This window comes from Zosterops lateralis, assembly GCF_965231275.1.
Source record: "Zosterops lateralis genome assembly, chromosome: Z".
NCBI classification, from domain to species: domain Eukaryota; kingdom Metazoa; phylum Chordata; class Aves; order Passeriformes; family Zosteropidae; genus Zosterops; species Zosterops lateralis.
Window position 1 is genome coordinate 35,330,034 of NC_139800.1, and position 17,215 is coordinate 35,347,248.

At 37.1% G+C, this 17,215-nt stretch overlaps 1 protein-coding gene across 1 annotated transcript in view; it reads right to left on the minus strand.

Annotated features, from left to right (window-relative positions):
- Positions 1-6,365: 6,365 nt before the first annotated feature.
- LOC310922770 (guanine nucleotide-binding protein G(q) subunit alpha-like) overlaps positions 6,366-17,215 on the minus strand; it is a 114,000-nt gene continuing 103,150 nt past the window's right edge. Inside the window, exon 7 of the mRNA XM_083883573.1 lies at positions 6,366-14,706. Coding sequence (XP_083739699.1) covers positions 14,516-14,706 — 191 coding nt within the window. The 3' untranslated portion in view covers positions 6,366-14,515. The remainder of the gene's footprint in view (positions 14,707-17,215) is intronic.

The window sequence follows — 17,215 nt, forward strand, 5'->3', positions numbered from 1 at the left end:
TACCCGCTATCCTAATACTGCTAACAAACAAAAACTTATGAGAGCAAAACAAGACTGCTGGTGTACCTTATCTCCTGAGAGAAGCAAAAAAGACATTAAGTATGCCCAAATAAGGAAGTGTCTACGTTTGGATAGGCAGGTATCTGCCAAGGAAGATTGGAGTCTCCCTTGGAATGTAAGCCTCCCTCTCCCCCTTTTCAAATTATTATAAATTTGCAATTAAATGCTGTCAGGCAAAGATTTTGGGAATAGGTATAGCAGTTCTTTACTAGGGATATTAAAAATACAAATGTTGTAGTACAAAAGAATAAGCAAACAAACAAACAAGAAATCCTGGAAAACCCTGACAGATTCAGAAATACAACCTGATGCCCTGTTGGTCAGGGTGCTGGAAACAGTCCAAAGTCAGCTCTCCTGGAGTAGCAGATGTGTCCTGTTGGAAGCAGAGATGATGATCCTGTGGAGCCAAGGGTCCAGAGATGGGTCTGGTCTTCCTTTGGGAGTCCAGTGGAAACACCAGAGTGCCTGGTGACACTTGTGGCTCCTTTTTATCTTGGTGGAAATGGTTTGGCTCCTTCTCCCTGGGTGGAGCATCTCACAATAGGATAATGAAATGTGTCATGCCATTCGTGAGCTTTAATGGTCCATTAACAGAAGATATTCCCATGGGGGTAGTGGAAGACTGAGCAGAGATAAGAATCAATACCCCACCCAGTTTCTAACAGCTGGCTTGTTATCAGAGAAGGCAGTTACCCCCTCCCTTCTGGAGTTACAACAGATAAAGAAAAATCTCCACAACTGAGCTTTGGCCACCTCTTTGTTTTGGTCAAGTACTCTTTAAGTATCCATCACTCAGTCTCCTTGGTAACTCATGGGGAAAAAACTCTTTAAAGTAAAAAAGGAACAAAGCTAACCCCCAACAGGAAGCATTTTTCATATTATCATTCATGTAAGTGAGAGGATAAGACCAAGATCTCTCAAAAATCCTAAGGGTTCAATGACATAGGAAAATTTTCCCAAGTAAATCCACATGCACATGCTGATGTTAAGATTTACTGATGTTTTGTAAAGATTTATGGTGTGGTGGAATAAAGGAGTTTATTGCATATTAATTATAGGTCTGCAATCCTGAGGTATCTTTTTATTATAAAAACCACTAATTAAGGTTAATGCTACATAAATGGTTCTGTATCTGCAGAGAGCTTAAACCCACCATCTCCTGTTAGAGTGATGCTGCAGCAGCAGTCTTCTCTGAGGTTTTAAGTACTTCATAATGCTAGTAAAAAAACATCAAGTAACAGCAAATTCAGAGGAACTTAGAAACATGTTGGATTAAATATTATCTGGAGAATAATACATGTTTCTAGTTCCGCCAAATATAATGAAGTCTTCCTTTTTTTTTTTTTTTTTTTTTTTTCTTTTTTTACTAGTCTAAACTTCATCAAGTCTGTTTGGATGGACTGGTTTTACTCCCTGTGGTCCACTGACTGTAAATAGAAGGTAGAAGAGCAATACCACTGGATCACATCACAAGTATGGCAGAGCTGGAACTGGAAGCTTGAGTATAATCACTGTTGTTCAGTTTATCATAAAGCATTCAGTAACATTTAGGCAAATTTTTTAAAAACTTTATCAGAGTGTTTACTTGTGGTCACTGTTGGCAGTATTTAATTAGTTAAACTACATCTCACTGTAGCACAACAGCATCATTGTTCCACTCTTCTGGTGTTTCTCTTGGCGTTATCAATTTATTAAAATTTTACATTAAATGAAATAAGAAATATCTGGAATTTTTGGCTGCAGGTTATCTGGACCTGTTAATTTCTACTCAGTATTTTTCACAATTATTCTTAGTAACTAATGAAAGCATTTAATTCAACTCACTCAACAGCACCTTGCTGTGTTCCTCTCAGATATATACCAGACACAGGCATCTGGTACGCCTCCTTCCTAATTTCTTCACACTTATTTACTACTAATAATACTAAAATAATAATAATAGTAATAATAATAATAATAATATAATTTACCATTTGGGTAAAACCAAGTAGGACCTATGACATTGCTAATATTATTCTAATATACTTAAAAGTATCCATCTTTTTAGTGCTACCTCATTCTTTGGTATTTAAACTTCCCTTTAACAGTTTTTGTATCTCTTACCCTTGAATTCTGATGACTTATGACTAGATTTTTTTTTCTGTGTGTTGTACTGCCTTTCACTTCCCTTTGCTACTGAGTAAAAATGAACACACAGCAGTATCTTATTTCTGAGTCTTCATTATTAATTGAGTGAACGTCTTAAAAGTTGTGGTTTTTCTTTGCAGAACTGTGCTTTTTATTCCATACCTCATCTAAATTTTTTCCAAACTGGCATTTTCAAAGTATCAGGTAACTCTCCTTTCTCACCAGTAATAAATACTAGGTATTGGGATTGTTCGGTCTGGAGAAGAGGAGGCTCAGGGGAGACTTATCCCTCTCTCCAGCTGCCTGACAGAAGGCTGTTAGTGAGGTGGGGTCAGTCTCTTCTCCTACTTAATAAGCAACAGGACAAGAGGAAATTATCTCGAGCTGTGCCAAGGGAGATTAAGACTGAATATTAGGAGAACTTCTTCACTATGAGGGTTGTCAGGCACTGGAACAGGATGCCCCATGAAGTGGCTGAGTCACCATCCCTGGAGGAATTTAAAAGCCGAGTAGGCGTGGCAGTTAGGGACACGGGTTGGTGGTGAACACGGCAGTTGGACTCATTGGCTGGACTTGATGATCTTAAGGGTTTTTCTAACCTCAGTGATCCTGATTCTAAGTTGTATGAACTTTCTGAAGAGAGGGTTACATACATACATACACACATCCATGCATGTACACAGAAGCGTGCATACATCCCCACGCAGGTACATAGGCAGGTAGCTGATATTACCCACCGTGCAGTCATGGCTGAGTAAGCACGACTAAGTGGCCCCAGCTTATTGCAAGGAGAGGGACGATTCCCATCTGGAGAAATAAAGGACACTCCTGGACTGATGATAGGATGACCCCAGCACCTCCAACACCTCTGCCAAGCCCTGCCATCACCTTGTGTCACAGGGCAGTCCCGCAGCAAGGGGGACGCCGTGGATGTTCCACTCGGGACAGCCGCGGACGGATGATGGCAGCAGCCCAGGGGCAGGAGTAGCTTTGCGGAGCAGCGGGGTGTGTGTGTGTGTGTGTGCGTGCGTGGGGGACATGAGCTGGCCGGGAGTTGCTGGTGATGCTGCACGGCCGCCAGCAGGGAAACGGGAGGCAGCGAGGAGCAGCGGCGGTGCCGCGTGGCTGGGATGGAGATGGGGCTGGTGGCGCTGTGCGAGGGGCAAGAGGCTGCCGTGCAGGGAGAGGCGGGGGCCGTGCAGGGAGAGGCGGGGGCCGTGCAGGGAGAGGCGGGTGCCGTGCAGGTGGCAGTGGGGCAGGTCAGGAGGGCGGTCGGGGCGGAGATCCCGGCGCCGATGCCAGCGCCCCGCGGATCCCCCCGGTGCCTCCGGCCGGCCGCGCTCCCCGCGGGCAGCGCCGCTCGGGAAGCTTTCCTGGCCCTCCTCCTCAGCCTGACACCAGCTCCCCGGCCAGGAGGCCTCTGGCTCACTCTTGCCTCCCGTTCCCTTGGGGAGAGGGCAAGGAGGCGGAGTCAGGAGAGGCGCCTGGCTCTCACAAGGTACCTCTGGTCTCTTGGCCACAGCGTCCATGATTCCCTCATTATCATTATAGTCTGTGAAACCTAATCCCCTTCGGGCAGCAGCAAAACCATAGCTGTGCTTTGACGTAATATATCAAAAAGTCCGTCTCTTGTAGAAAACACCTTTAAAATAAACTTGTTTAATTTAAGGCAAAAGACCCCAAAACAAAAACAAATAAAATATAACTTGTAGTTTCATTAACAACTCTGAAATTTTAATGGTTTTACAGTAACTTTCTGAAAATTCTTTACATAGATAAGCATCATCTGTAAGATTATGGCATACTCAGACATCACAAAATGCCTGGATATGCTTGCTATGCAAATAGAAACGTGCATGTACAAATAGAAAAATATACTTCAAAGCATTTGTACCTGTCTCTGTTGAAAGAAGTAAAATTGCATGGCCTGCAATTGGCTTAGTGTTGAATTCTTTATGTCATTATTTATATATGTCATTATTTATATATGTCATTTTCCAAATGTCACAGCTTCTGAATTTACTGCTAGGTAGTATATGCAGAGATACATTCTCAACTTGTGTTTTCTTTAATGACAGCCTTGACGTCTTGGCAAAATGCCTCACACTTTACCATTTTTATTTTCAAAGGAATTTTTATTAAGCGGTATGATGTATGCCACGCTGCTGTTTTCCCAGTGTATTTTTGGCCTAAGCAAAATAGTTTTCCTCAATAAGAAGACCCCTCCTGCACCAGTAACTTTGGTCTGTGGATGCTTCACATTCCAGTGTCTTCCCTGTTCTCACCAAAGATCTCAGTACATGGTTAATGGCAATCAGTCATTACCTACTTCTTCTCCTGCCACTTCAGAAAGGCATCTTCTTACAGAACAACACATACATATTTCATACCCCATACTGAATCCTGCCGGACATTACAGGCTTGATGCAATTACAGGCTCAATACCAACAGCCAGCAGTCATATTTGTAAACCTACTGGGAATTTGGAGGCTCAAAAACATGGCTGGAAACGGTTGTATGGAATGTGTGTGTAGGTTGTCAGGAATGTTTGTGTAGGTTGCCATAAGCCTTCCCAGCTCCTTTGGTAGGTAGTGTTTTTTGTTTGTTTGTTTGTTTGTTTGTTTTGGGGGAGGGTTTCTTTGTTCGTTTTTTTTTGTTTGTTTGTTTGTTTGTTTTTTTTTTGTTTTTGTTTTTTTTTGTTTTTTTTTTTTGTTTTTTTTTTTTTGTTTTTTTTTTTTTGTTTTTTTTTTTTTTTTTTTTTTTTATATATATAATAGTGATAGGGAAAAAGAAGAAAATGGGTATCTCCACTGTAGAGGATTGCTGTTCCATTAAAACAGCAGCATATTCTGCTCTTGCTTTGAACACAGGAACATCAGACACTATGACTTTCTGTTAAAACTTCCACTCTTTAGGCCTCTGAGTTCACAGGTGACAAAGCAGGTCAAAGTGATCACTGTGCACTGAATAGCAATGTCCATGTACCCATAAGCACTTTAAATAATGCCTTATCAGCCTAAGTGATGGAAATAAACACTTTCTTTTAATGTTTCAACCTCTGTCATTACACACCTTCAACTACCAAGTTAATTGGAAATTTCAGATAATCAGCTGTAAAAGAAGCCTCTTCTGAGAAGCAGATTTCCTTTTCATAGATGTTAGTGGAATCAAAGTTTTACTCAAAAGACCTCCAGGCAGACAAGGGAAACTATTTTCCTTCTTCTAAGCTGTGTTGGTCACAGCATTATTGAAAGGAAAAAATAAGCCAGCATGAATAGATTGCAGAAAATGAATCTGCAGCAGCTGAACTTGTCTGCTCCTTCATTAATTTTTTGTGGTTAGGATCTGGTTTTTTGCCTGCTGTGCTAAATAAAGATCACACCTGTGGGTCTCTAAGACAGCAAATCAGGACATTAAATGATTGAGAGTTCAGGAAAGGCATTAAGCTGTTTTTGTAGCCTAGGGTAAGACAACCATTCCTTTCTATTTCTATTAAAACAACTGAAGTGTTGCTAATTAACAACTCTTAAATTAGAACTAAAAAAGACTATGTGCTAGGATACTGAAGCCATAACACTTTCTACTGAGAAGATATATGAAATAATTATGTGTATTTTGCAGGTAAACTGTGAAAATAATTTTCATCTGCATGAATGGAGGCATAAGGTTTGCCTTCCAAGTCTTGCAGCATTACACTCTTCCCCTCTGCTGCTATTTGGAGGCATCCATTTATGTGTCCTGCAATGTATGTATTGTCAGTGTGAGTCTGTATTTCTCAACTCTTGAACATCAGAGTAAGGGAGAAAGAATTTTAACCTACATTGCTTTGTACTGCAAAATGTTTAAAGAAGTCTCCTAGAGAGATGCTAATAAAGTATCTCAAATCCAGGTGGTTTTTTTTTTTTTCTACTAACCTTGATCAAGTGAACAAGTCACCTAAATGATTCACAAATAGTTTCTCAGTATAGGTAAACTTTTCTCTGCTTAGGAAATTGGTCGGGCTAATTTACATTGCACACCATCATCTAGGTTAAGCCCTGTTAAGCCCAGGTTAAGACTTTCTAGATATGTAATGTCTTGCTCTTCTGGTTTTAATTGAGGATTACATTTTGTTATCTACAATGGAGTCACTTTTGTTTTGCATTAGCAGAAATAAAATCAGCATGTATGAGTGTGAGTATGTATAAAAAGAGAATTATTTAATCCATAACCACAGAAATCTTCCACTTGTAGCACCATTTCTATAATTTCTTACAAGAGATTCCAACAACTTCTAGACCATATTAAATACCGCAAATCAATTAAGTTGTTTTTACATGTATTAGTCATAACATTATTTGAACACTTCTAACATCTCATAAAGAATCTGAATAATATGGTTATGTATATAATGAAAACTGATTTCTTCTCAGTACCACCACAGCCTACTGCAATTCAAGAGGAATAGCTCCATCAGCTAAATTATAGTCATGTAATTGATTTATATGTTAAAATATTATTATGTAAGGGAAGTATCAAATTTGACTAGGTTTATAACTAGCCTTTTGCCTCTCAATTACACTCAGGTTGCTTAATTTCAGCAAAGTGAGATGAAACAGTGAAGCTCTAAACCACTTAAAGAAAAACCTTGATAATGAATTGTAAATCAATGAATTTCTTGAGCTAAAATAAATCAGTAACTTCCCAGTAACTGTGAGGGTTCTCTTAAAAACGTGCTGGGAAAAGTAGTCACCAAGACACTAACAAAAACATGATTCTGTCTTTCCAAAATCTGCATTTGAAATAAACCAAGTATTCTGCAGCATGTGACAAAAGATTAATTAACCTCTAGTATACAATAATCACACTTGTGTGCACAAGTAACTGACAGTTGTTAAGAGACTCCAGATACTTCATCGTGACATAAATGGAATTTTATTTTTAGGGAGAGAGTGATTCCTCTTTATAATAAATGTATAAAAGTGCAATATCTTAAATATTTACCACATGCAAGTATCTTTTTTGTTGTTTCTGGTAGCATAATATAAAGGAATCTTATGCAATAGTCTCTGCAAGAATACATTTGAATTTATTGTCGAATTAATGCATTTCTTCAGTTGAGTGCCAGCCTGATCATTACATTAACTACCTCATACAGGACTGCAGGAAAAAAGGCAAATTTTCAGCAACATCTCAGCAAACAGCTCTCTACTGACGACAAAAAATGACATACTAAAATGGCAAAATTTGGCCCATGTTTGCCTACTACATCCTTCAAATGATTGTATTCCAACTATAATGTTATAGCTTTGTTTTCTGTAATGCCTATCCAAAAGGCTAATTGTATCTCCCCCTGATTACAGGAACCTTCTGAAGCTGTTCTTATTCTCAATTTGTCTCTAATGCAGCCAGTATGATCAACTCTACAGTGACTACCAGAATTGAATCGGGTACATCAAGAAACTTCCTCTCAGTGGCAAACAGGATAAAGGAAAGATACCAAGAATAATCAGAACAAAATGACAGGAGGAACAAGACTAAGCAGAAAGTGCATTCCTCTTCAGCTGTACTACACATCATCAGTTGTTGAATTTTACCAGACCAACTTACATTTAATTCACAAGGATCAGAAAGTATTCCAAAGTGCACATACACAAAGCAATACTGTATTTTCTTTAGATGGCAGAAAGCAATTAATGAGAGTGATAAACGAGTGAATGGAGAAAGAAGTGCCTTGGACAAGGACACATTAGACCTTAAATGTGATGCCCTACAACACAGCATTTTAAGTAAGATAGAAAACATTTTCTTTTTCTTTTTAGATCTGACTGGAAAAGAACTAGTTTCAGTTTATTTGGGTTTTGTTTTGGGTTTTTTTTTTTGGTGAGATGAATAGAAGTCCAATTCTTGTATTCTTCTATCCTTAACACTAAGTTTGACTTCTTGGCATCAATCACCAGTCTGACTACAGTTGCATTTAGTTGCATTCACAGAAATTCATGATTCTTAAAGGAGAGCAAGAGTTTACCTTTTTCTAAGATTTAATTTTTTTTTTCTAAAGTAAGGCCTTTAAAACTGAAAAGTGCAACACTTCCAAGCCAGAATAGCTAATAGCCCACAAAGTGCATAAAATGAAGGGTTTAGAAACTACAGCACTAGGACTAGGTTTACAGGGAGAAAAGTGTTACTCCCTTTTTTCCTAATTTCTAAGCCTTTGGGCCACACAATTCTACCTCTTCCACTTGGTCAACTTAGCACTTCTTGGGACCATTTGTCAGCCAAACTGGTTGAAACCTCTGAAAATCAAACTAAATAAAGCAGCCAAGCAAGAAGAGCAAAAATAAGGTTGTTTTTTTTTTTTCTCATCCCAGTTCATTGACAAAGCAGCAGGGCAAACATAAGGAAGAGGGAAAGCTCCAAGCAGATGAAAACCAGGATCAGAGGTCTTGGAGGGTAGCTCCTTTTGCTAGTAATGAGCTGTGAGAGGGGGTCTGGTGCCTTCGTATCAGATACTGATACCAAGTCTGCTCCTGAGGATCTGGCAATTGTGTATTTTGTAGCAGTTTATAAATATTCTGGAACTCCTAGATGTTTGGGATAGTATCCGACAAAGTGCTTCGTAATTGGGTGAGCTGATCACAGGTTTTACATAAGGTTTTAACCACAAGTATGCACAACTTATCACACAGATACAGTTTCTACATCTATTTCACATATCTAAAGGTCACAACTGACACTGTAGTTTGTTGATATTATCTTCACTGAGACATAGACATAAAATAAATCCTGCGCAAGTGACTGATCCTTCTCCCATACATTCTGCAACTGGAAAGAAAAATGAGGAACCATTCACTCTTGTCCTTGCTTAGGCAAACTGTTTGCTCTCCAGGGAAGTTACCTCAACTGTTTTCTTCACTTAATAGAGAACCAGCTAATTTTTGCAACTTGCCTGAAATACTGTTTCTTCAGTAATGACGATCTAAGATTCACTGATGTTTGACCAGGTGTAAGTCAAACTCCTGAAAATAGCACATAGGCCTCTTTCTGTTACTCCTGTCATGATGCAGGTGAACAAAAAGATCTAAAAAACACACTACTCTTGCAGTAGTGTAGTACTGCAATCATCCAAAAATCCTTAAGAAACCTGCCTCACTGGCTGCAAAGTCTGAGTTTTCTTTTCCTGAGGCACAAGTTTTATTTCTTGTCTTCCATGATTCTGAGTTTCCACTGTACATGAGCCAAAGAAACCTCAAACCTTTTCTAATACTGTCAAATTACCTTCTCCACTGTAACAAACCCCAAATGTTTAGAACATCTGGCTGTAAGAAAAATATTCTAGAAATTTTAATATTTAGATGATGATGGAGCATGTATAATAAAAAAAAGTAATTTTTGAGTAATACATCAATCTAACATTTACCATAATGAGAAGCATTTTGGGAGAACAATAAGCCCAAATATCCCAGAAAAACTAAATTTTAAGGAATGAAAATAGCATAGTATGAAGATGTGGCCAAAAATACTGTATTTTAAACCAACAACATTTTTGAGGGGCTGCAACTGTACAGTATTGGTTTTTACAAAAACCCTATTCTTGTCCCTCAAGCAATACACAATACATGCATTTAAGTGACACTTTAAATACTCTTAAGATTAAAAATGCATCTGATGCTCCTTCCTTAAAAGAAAAAAAAAACATATTCAGAACTGGTCAAATAAGGATTTCCTGGTAAATGAGGAAATCAGCTTAAACTGTATTTTGAGAGAAAAAAACTTCAAGTGATTTCCATTAAACTTGATGTATCTTTTGATACTGTTTTCAAAATCTCTATTCCTTTCTTACTTGCAGCATGACTACTGTGAGAAAGCTCAAGATAAACTTACAGTAAAATTCTTTAATCTTATAAACTGTGACCCCAATGTATTGACTAGATAGAAAAATTTGTTTGACTGATAGAACTCAAAATGCTATAGATAATCAAAAGGTAAAACAAAGAAAATATCAGTAGTTCCACTTCTCAAACTAAAGCTATTGTTTTGCAAGATTTCTACTAATCTAACAAGCTAGAAATACGTTAGTTGTTTAATGTCTATTAAATTCTAGAATTTATAGTTTATGTCAGAAAAAGGACCACATTTGTCAAAGTGTCAATTTCTAAAATACCATGGTTAATTAAATACCAGGACATTTAAGTTTTCTAAATTACTTATGTTAGTCTCTCCAAAACACAGCTACTTTACTGATCTCTTAACTAGAGGTAGGTCACGTGTAGGCCTTGTTAATATGCTGTGAACACTTCATTAGTTCACTAATGTAATAGTCTGCAGGGTAACTATGCACAGAGCTCCAAGAATAGCAGCACATGTAACAAATTAAATGTCTAAATTTTATTTTTTTCATGTGGGTTAACATGTCTTGTTTTCTCCTAATATTTCATTATTTTGGGAAGAATGTTTAACAAGGAAAGGGTCATGAGGTTGAGTAATCTGAAAGTCTTCTGCACCTTACAACTCAAGGCTGGGAGTCTAGCAATATCTATATGCAGCCCTTTTCCCCCATATAGAGTTTTTGCAAATCATGCAGTCAATTCTGACTGTTATCCAGCATTAGAGTCTCTTCTCCATTTTCAAACTTTAAAAAGCAATTCACAATCATGTGGCAGTATGATTAAAAAGTAGTCCATACACCTTGACAATCAAAAGAGACTGAATTATAAAAAGTAAACTGCCCTTATAGCTGCATCATCCTACATCTGTAAGGACAGCGCCAGTTAATTTGTGAAAAAGGCAAGTTCCAAGTTTCTGTAAAACACATATTACAGCTTTCTTGTGCTAGTGAACATTTAGAATACACAGGTTCCCAAGACATTTTCCTTCCCTCCTCCCCCATTTATAACATTCAAAGAAAACACATCATTTTGGCAAAGTTAAAAGGGTTTCTGTTTTGATGTTTTTGCCTTCAGCTTCATGTTAGAGGCACAAACTTCCGGACTTAAGCACTATAAGGCATTGTAGAAACCACCAATTAAAACAACAGCAACACCAACACCACCACCACAATGGAATATACTACAAGTGGGAACAGCTGTGTTATTAAAAAAGAAAATGTTTTGTAAACTGTAATATTGCAATGCTGTGTTAGGTGATTCATGTAAAGCTTGCCTTGGCATGCTGAATATTTTTTTCCCAGAACATGCTCAAATGATCTAAACATTGCCACAGGTTCAACTTACCTAAAAAATACCAGAAAATAGCCCAGTGGCACACACTCTTGAAAACTTCTGCAATCACAATATAACTATAAAGCATGAGTAAACTTTTGTTTTGTTTTTATACAAAACTTGGAATCACATTTCCTTCTCCCCCACCCAATACCCCGTAAGAAAAAAAAAAACCCCAACAAAACAAATTAAAAAACCCCGAACTTTTGTTAAGACACCACTGTCTGGTGTGGCTTTTTGCTTGGTTGTGTTTGGTTTTTGTTTTTTGCCTTTTTTCTTTTTTTTCTCCCCCCTTTTCTCCTTTTTTTTTTTTTTCTTTTTTTCTTTTCTTTTTCCTTTTTTTTCTTCATTTTTTTGGCTACAGTTCCATTTATAGCACTGAATCCACTGCAGGCAATGTATTCCCAGGCTAAAATAAGGGATATTATCAACAGTGGAACTGTGAAAACAGAAGTTCTGTTGCATTTATAGCATGATCAGGACCAATTTTGTTAAGCTGTATGTAAGAAAGACTCACTGCTCTGATCCCCTATTCACAATGTCAGTGTCACTTTTTATAATCTTGATCTACCTGCTTTAGCTTCATTAAATAAAACACTTTAATTCCTTAAAATTTTTAAGAATGGTGACTTCTTGGTTGTTGTTTTTATACCTAAGATTTCCACAGTTTCTGAAAGACTGATCTGATGTTTTGCATTTTATCACGGTATTTTTAGGGGGACAATATAAATGCATTAGAACTTACGTACAACAGTTTGAAATATCTCTGAATTTACTTTTCCAATAAAGCTATTAGAAAAGTGAAAGTAACCTAATGCGAATCAGTCAAATAAAAAATTAAATTTATATTTAAAGCTTATGTTCCAATATGACATATAATCACGTAAGTTCTTCTAATAGGATTGTTTTCAACAGCTGTATAGAGCCCTGACAAGATTTGAGCATTGTTTTGAATGTGAATCATCTGTCTTGGTGTCTCCAATTTACTTCTACTCAGGAATGTGCAAATGATTTTATACAGCACGATGCTAGTACCGCTCTGTACTATAGTATTTTGTTTTGTAAATAAAAACAACAACAAATCCCTAGTCAGAAATAAACTGACAAAATTTACATTCTTCTCTCTTAAAAAAGTAAATAAAATAACATTATTTAAAATGTGAATTAGCTATAAGACATACAATACAATTACATAGATACATATCAATACAGCACATTCAATTTGCCAAAAATTAATGATTACAAAGCCAATATGGATGCTGCCATATATATATATATATATATATGTATGTACAATGATTATAGCATTCATAATTGCACTATACCTACAACCGGTTTTAAATTACAAGGTGTTTTAAGAGGGAGCAAAAAAAAAAAACTGTTCTTATTATCGTTCTTTTGGATTTGAGAGGGTTAAGGATGAAAAACATCTCATTACTATTTATTGTTAACTTTGGTAATCAACTAATAAGCCATTTTTTCCACCTTCCATCCACTGCTATGTGGCAGCCGTTTTTGTGTTAAGTGCACTCTAGTGCCAGCTGGCGTTATAGATAATCAATCAATTACATGTCTGAACTTTGGAGTTTTCTTGCTAGCAATCATACACCTGGTCAAAAAACACCTTTCAACCTATGCTGCAGAAAAAAGGCTCATCAATGCGTGCTGCACTTTTGTTAAAAAAATTGCACGTTTAAATTTCAAGAATGATTTTTTCACTGCTTCATTTACATTTATAAATCTCTTCTAAAGAACATTGAGAGAGGCTATTTTGCACGAAAGCCTATCAAATGCCTGTGAATCAATTAACAATCAACCTTATCAAAAAAAGGTTCCTGAACATGATCTCTCATCAATAACTTCTTGTAATACAACTGAAGGTGCCTTGACATTATTACGGAAAACAATCTCATGTCATAACTGACAAAATGTGAGATCTAAACTGTCTTTAATTTACTAGACTACATGCGGGTGCATGGTACACCTCATAGCATATTCACTTACATGTTGATTTTGGCATTAGAAAATGGCACACTTTCTAAAAAAGGGAACATATGAGCTGAAACTGTGTGTGTTAATCACTTGGCAGTTGATTCCATCAGGTCGGTTCCCAACCCATCCATTTGGCATTTCAATCTGCATCTTACGTTTCAAGCGCATTGGTTTTATAAAAAGCCAGGTTTGGCAACATGAATTTTGTGTAATAAAAATAATTTTTCTACTGTGGAAAAAGAACACTTAAAAAAGCTCTAACTTAAGAAAAATCAACCCACACAACAGAGAAAAACACTGTTTCAGGCTGTAGCCACTGGGTAAAATGTAGTGTCTATGACTTTTCTATTTGGCATTCATAAATAAAAGAAGACAGAAAAAAACGGCACATGGCAATTAAAAAGAAGTTCTAAGATATTCCGTGTACATCCCAGATTGTGTCTTAATTCATTACTGTCTTCTGTGCACCTTTCTTAACTGTAAAACTATGGTTAAATTTATTATCTTTAAATAACTGTAGTTCTGTTTTGCAATCCCAATATTCTAGTCTCAGAAGTGAAGACAGAATGAAGACACCAAGGTAAATAATTTAAAAATCACAGTATCAATACTTTTTGATCCTTCAAAGAAAGTACGTACTATAAAATTAGAATCACTGATGACTTGAACTGTGATGATAGTGTTTTCCTAACCAAATCACTGAACAAAAAATATTTCACCCAGGAATGCAACTGGGGAAAAAAAAAGGCCATTGTACCTTTTAAAAGATAAGGGGAGTAGGAAAGGAGAGGGAGAGAAAGGGTTAGTGAAAGAGGAAACCAGCTCGATTTTGCTTCAATAGCAAAAAACTGCCATCCTTTGTAAATGTACGACTGAGAATTTGAAACACATTGAGTTACAAGGTTTTGCCTAAAAAAATGAGGAAACGTGCTGTGAATGTACTTCAGCATCTTTTGTTTTTCCTCCATATACTTTAAATAAAATCATAATATTAACTACAAACTCTGTGGACATTCACAGAGTCCAGGCCAGCAATAAATTAGTATTATGCAAATTGTTTTCACAGATTATAATACAGTCCCTCTTGTGTATCTTCAATCACGGAAAGTTGGTTTTAGAGGATCCCCCAGGTACAGTTAGACCAGGTTGTACTCCTTCAGGTTTAACTGTAGGATTGTGTCCTTGACAGCAGCAAAGACGAAGCGGATGTTCTCTGTGTCTGTAGCACATGTGAAGTGAGAGTAGATAATTTTGTCACTGTCTGGATTCAGGTCTACGAACATCTTCAGGATGAACTCTCGTGCTGCCTGCGCATCTCGCTGTGGTCCTGTAAGGAAAGAAATTCATCTTTCTTAAAGTCAATTTCGTATTTCCACCTCTTTAAAAGAAAATAAGGAAGCCTTAATCTGTGGTCCCTACATAAGAGAAGATGGGGAGGGAACCTTTTACTAATCAATAGTATCATATACTGGTTGTATTCTTTGTGGTAGGAACCATGAAAAATAAAGATGGAAGGAAATTCCAGAAGTTCACCGAATCAGAGCTGCTCTTTCACTGCTGACTATCTTCTTTCTTCACCAAGATAAATCATTTGTTTCAAAATAGGTGATTCATAAATGCACAGAATGAAAATAAAAAAAATTAGCTGTATCATTAAATATTTAAAAAGTTAGTAGAAATGCTGAATGTTCAGTATAAACTTACTACACTTAAATTATACTTCAGTTATTTTAGCACTGCAAGATTCACTAGTTTTATATGGATTTTAGTAAGCAGCATAGTAAAATTATATCCTGAACTGAGTCTGACACTATCATCAATAGAACTTAATTTATTTTAAGTGATAATAAAATTCACAGCTGCTCTCCAGCTGAATGCAAAAGGCTCATCTTCTAACCAATCAGTTGGTATCTAAATTATGTACGTTAATGATCCTATCAGATCTAAATTAAAATTGTAACTCTCAGAAAGAAAGAGTCAATCTAACTAAACTACATTTTCAGCTTAAATGATCACAGAAGGTAATTACTTTCAGCCTGGAACAGTGAGTCTTCATTCATGTTCACAGACAAAAAAGTAGTGTAGAAGCAAGTACATAAGCCACATGCTGCCGAATCTTGTTCCATTATTCTATTGTTGCCACCAAAAGTCATTGTTCCTTTGCTCTCCTGTTTCTGAAACGTGGGTTTCTACAGAACACACATTTTCTGTTCTGTTGCCTCCTCCTATTCTCTTCATTAGTCTTGTTGTTACGCAGCAATTTAAATACCAGCACCCAGCTGCTAGGTGTAGCTGCATCCTTCAGTAATTATAAAAGTAATTACAAAATCAATAATTGTGCAGGTGCCCAGCACATGTCCATAGATTTCAACAACTGGTTAACAGACCTTATTTTTAATACTTCAAGCTCAACATTTGTAACACTTCCAATTTGTGCAACTGTAAAATTTAGGAAGAGAATATAGGGAAGAGAAAGCACAGATCTTTTGGTGTGCTGCAAATCTACCTGGACAGGGAGTAAGCTTTGGCAACATATGGGTGTATGCGTGCAAAGAGATGTACATATATGTGCATACATACATAGATGATACATTTTCTGAGATTTAGGAATGTAAAAGATAATAAGCTCTCTGAGGCAACACAGAGGACTGTCCAACACTTCTACAGCTTCTAAAACACAACTGGCTCTAACCTTTAGCTTGGTCACCAGACTCTATAGACAAAGAGCAGCAATATTAAGTCTCACAATAACACATATTTGTAAATGTCAATGTATTTTTTCACAAATACTCACATTTGTAAATGTGAATATTTGTGAAGAAAATTCTTAGGCTTCCAAAGACAACAGTTTCCTCAAAATAAAAAATTTAGTTTTAAAAATGGTTTCCTAGAATTTTGTTAAACAGTTTCACAATAGCTACAATGTTTTCCCAAAATTCACTGGCCTATTCAGAGATATGCCCAAATTTGCAGACCTCTACTCTTACATTATTTAAACTTTTATCTGACTGAGGTGCAAGCACAGAAAAGTATGTTTATGACCTCAGGAACTTAAAAAAACTGAATGAGTTAATCTTAAATTTAGATGGCAAAGTGGTTCTGGTCCAAATAAGAGACTTAGAAAAGAACAACAGAACAACCATATGAGTTAGTAGCTTTCCTGCCTGCTGCTCTCCCTGATCAGCAGTTTTCATTCTCCCTAATCAGCATCTGGCTCTATATGATACCATGAAGATGAAGATCTATCTAAGTGCTACATCAATATTTTTATCTTCTTTTCCTCCCAACTATAGCCTCTTTTTGTGTTTGCCCTCTCTCCCTCTCCCAGCTTGTGAGTCAGATGTCTAGTACTAGCAAGCAAAGCGTGTCTTCATGTGATACACTGACCTTGGAGCATGGCTTGGCCTCCCTCTCAAAGCTCTTATTAATGCACTGTGCAGCAGAACTCCTTAATTTTATCTGTCCAATGTGCCACGCTGGCCAGCAGTTCTCATCCCTAGGTTACTTTCTCCCTTCTGAAGGTGAGAGAAGCAATCCAGCTGAAAAATACCTACTTCTGATACCTTCCTCAGATCTCCCACTTCCCACACCCTCAGTGTACTGGGACAGAAGAAGGGACCACATGGTGACCTCTGCAAGCCACAGCTCCACCTTGCCACCAGAAGTAATCAAATCAAACTGTAACTTTGTCTCTGGACTTAGGTCCTACAAGATCTGCAGAATTAAGAAACAAAAGATTCTCAAAGACTTTCAGGTCTTCTCCCACATCCCTGATAGTCCACAATATTTTTTCCCCTAACCAAAGGCAAAAGACAAGAGAAACAAAGTTTCTACAA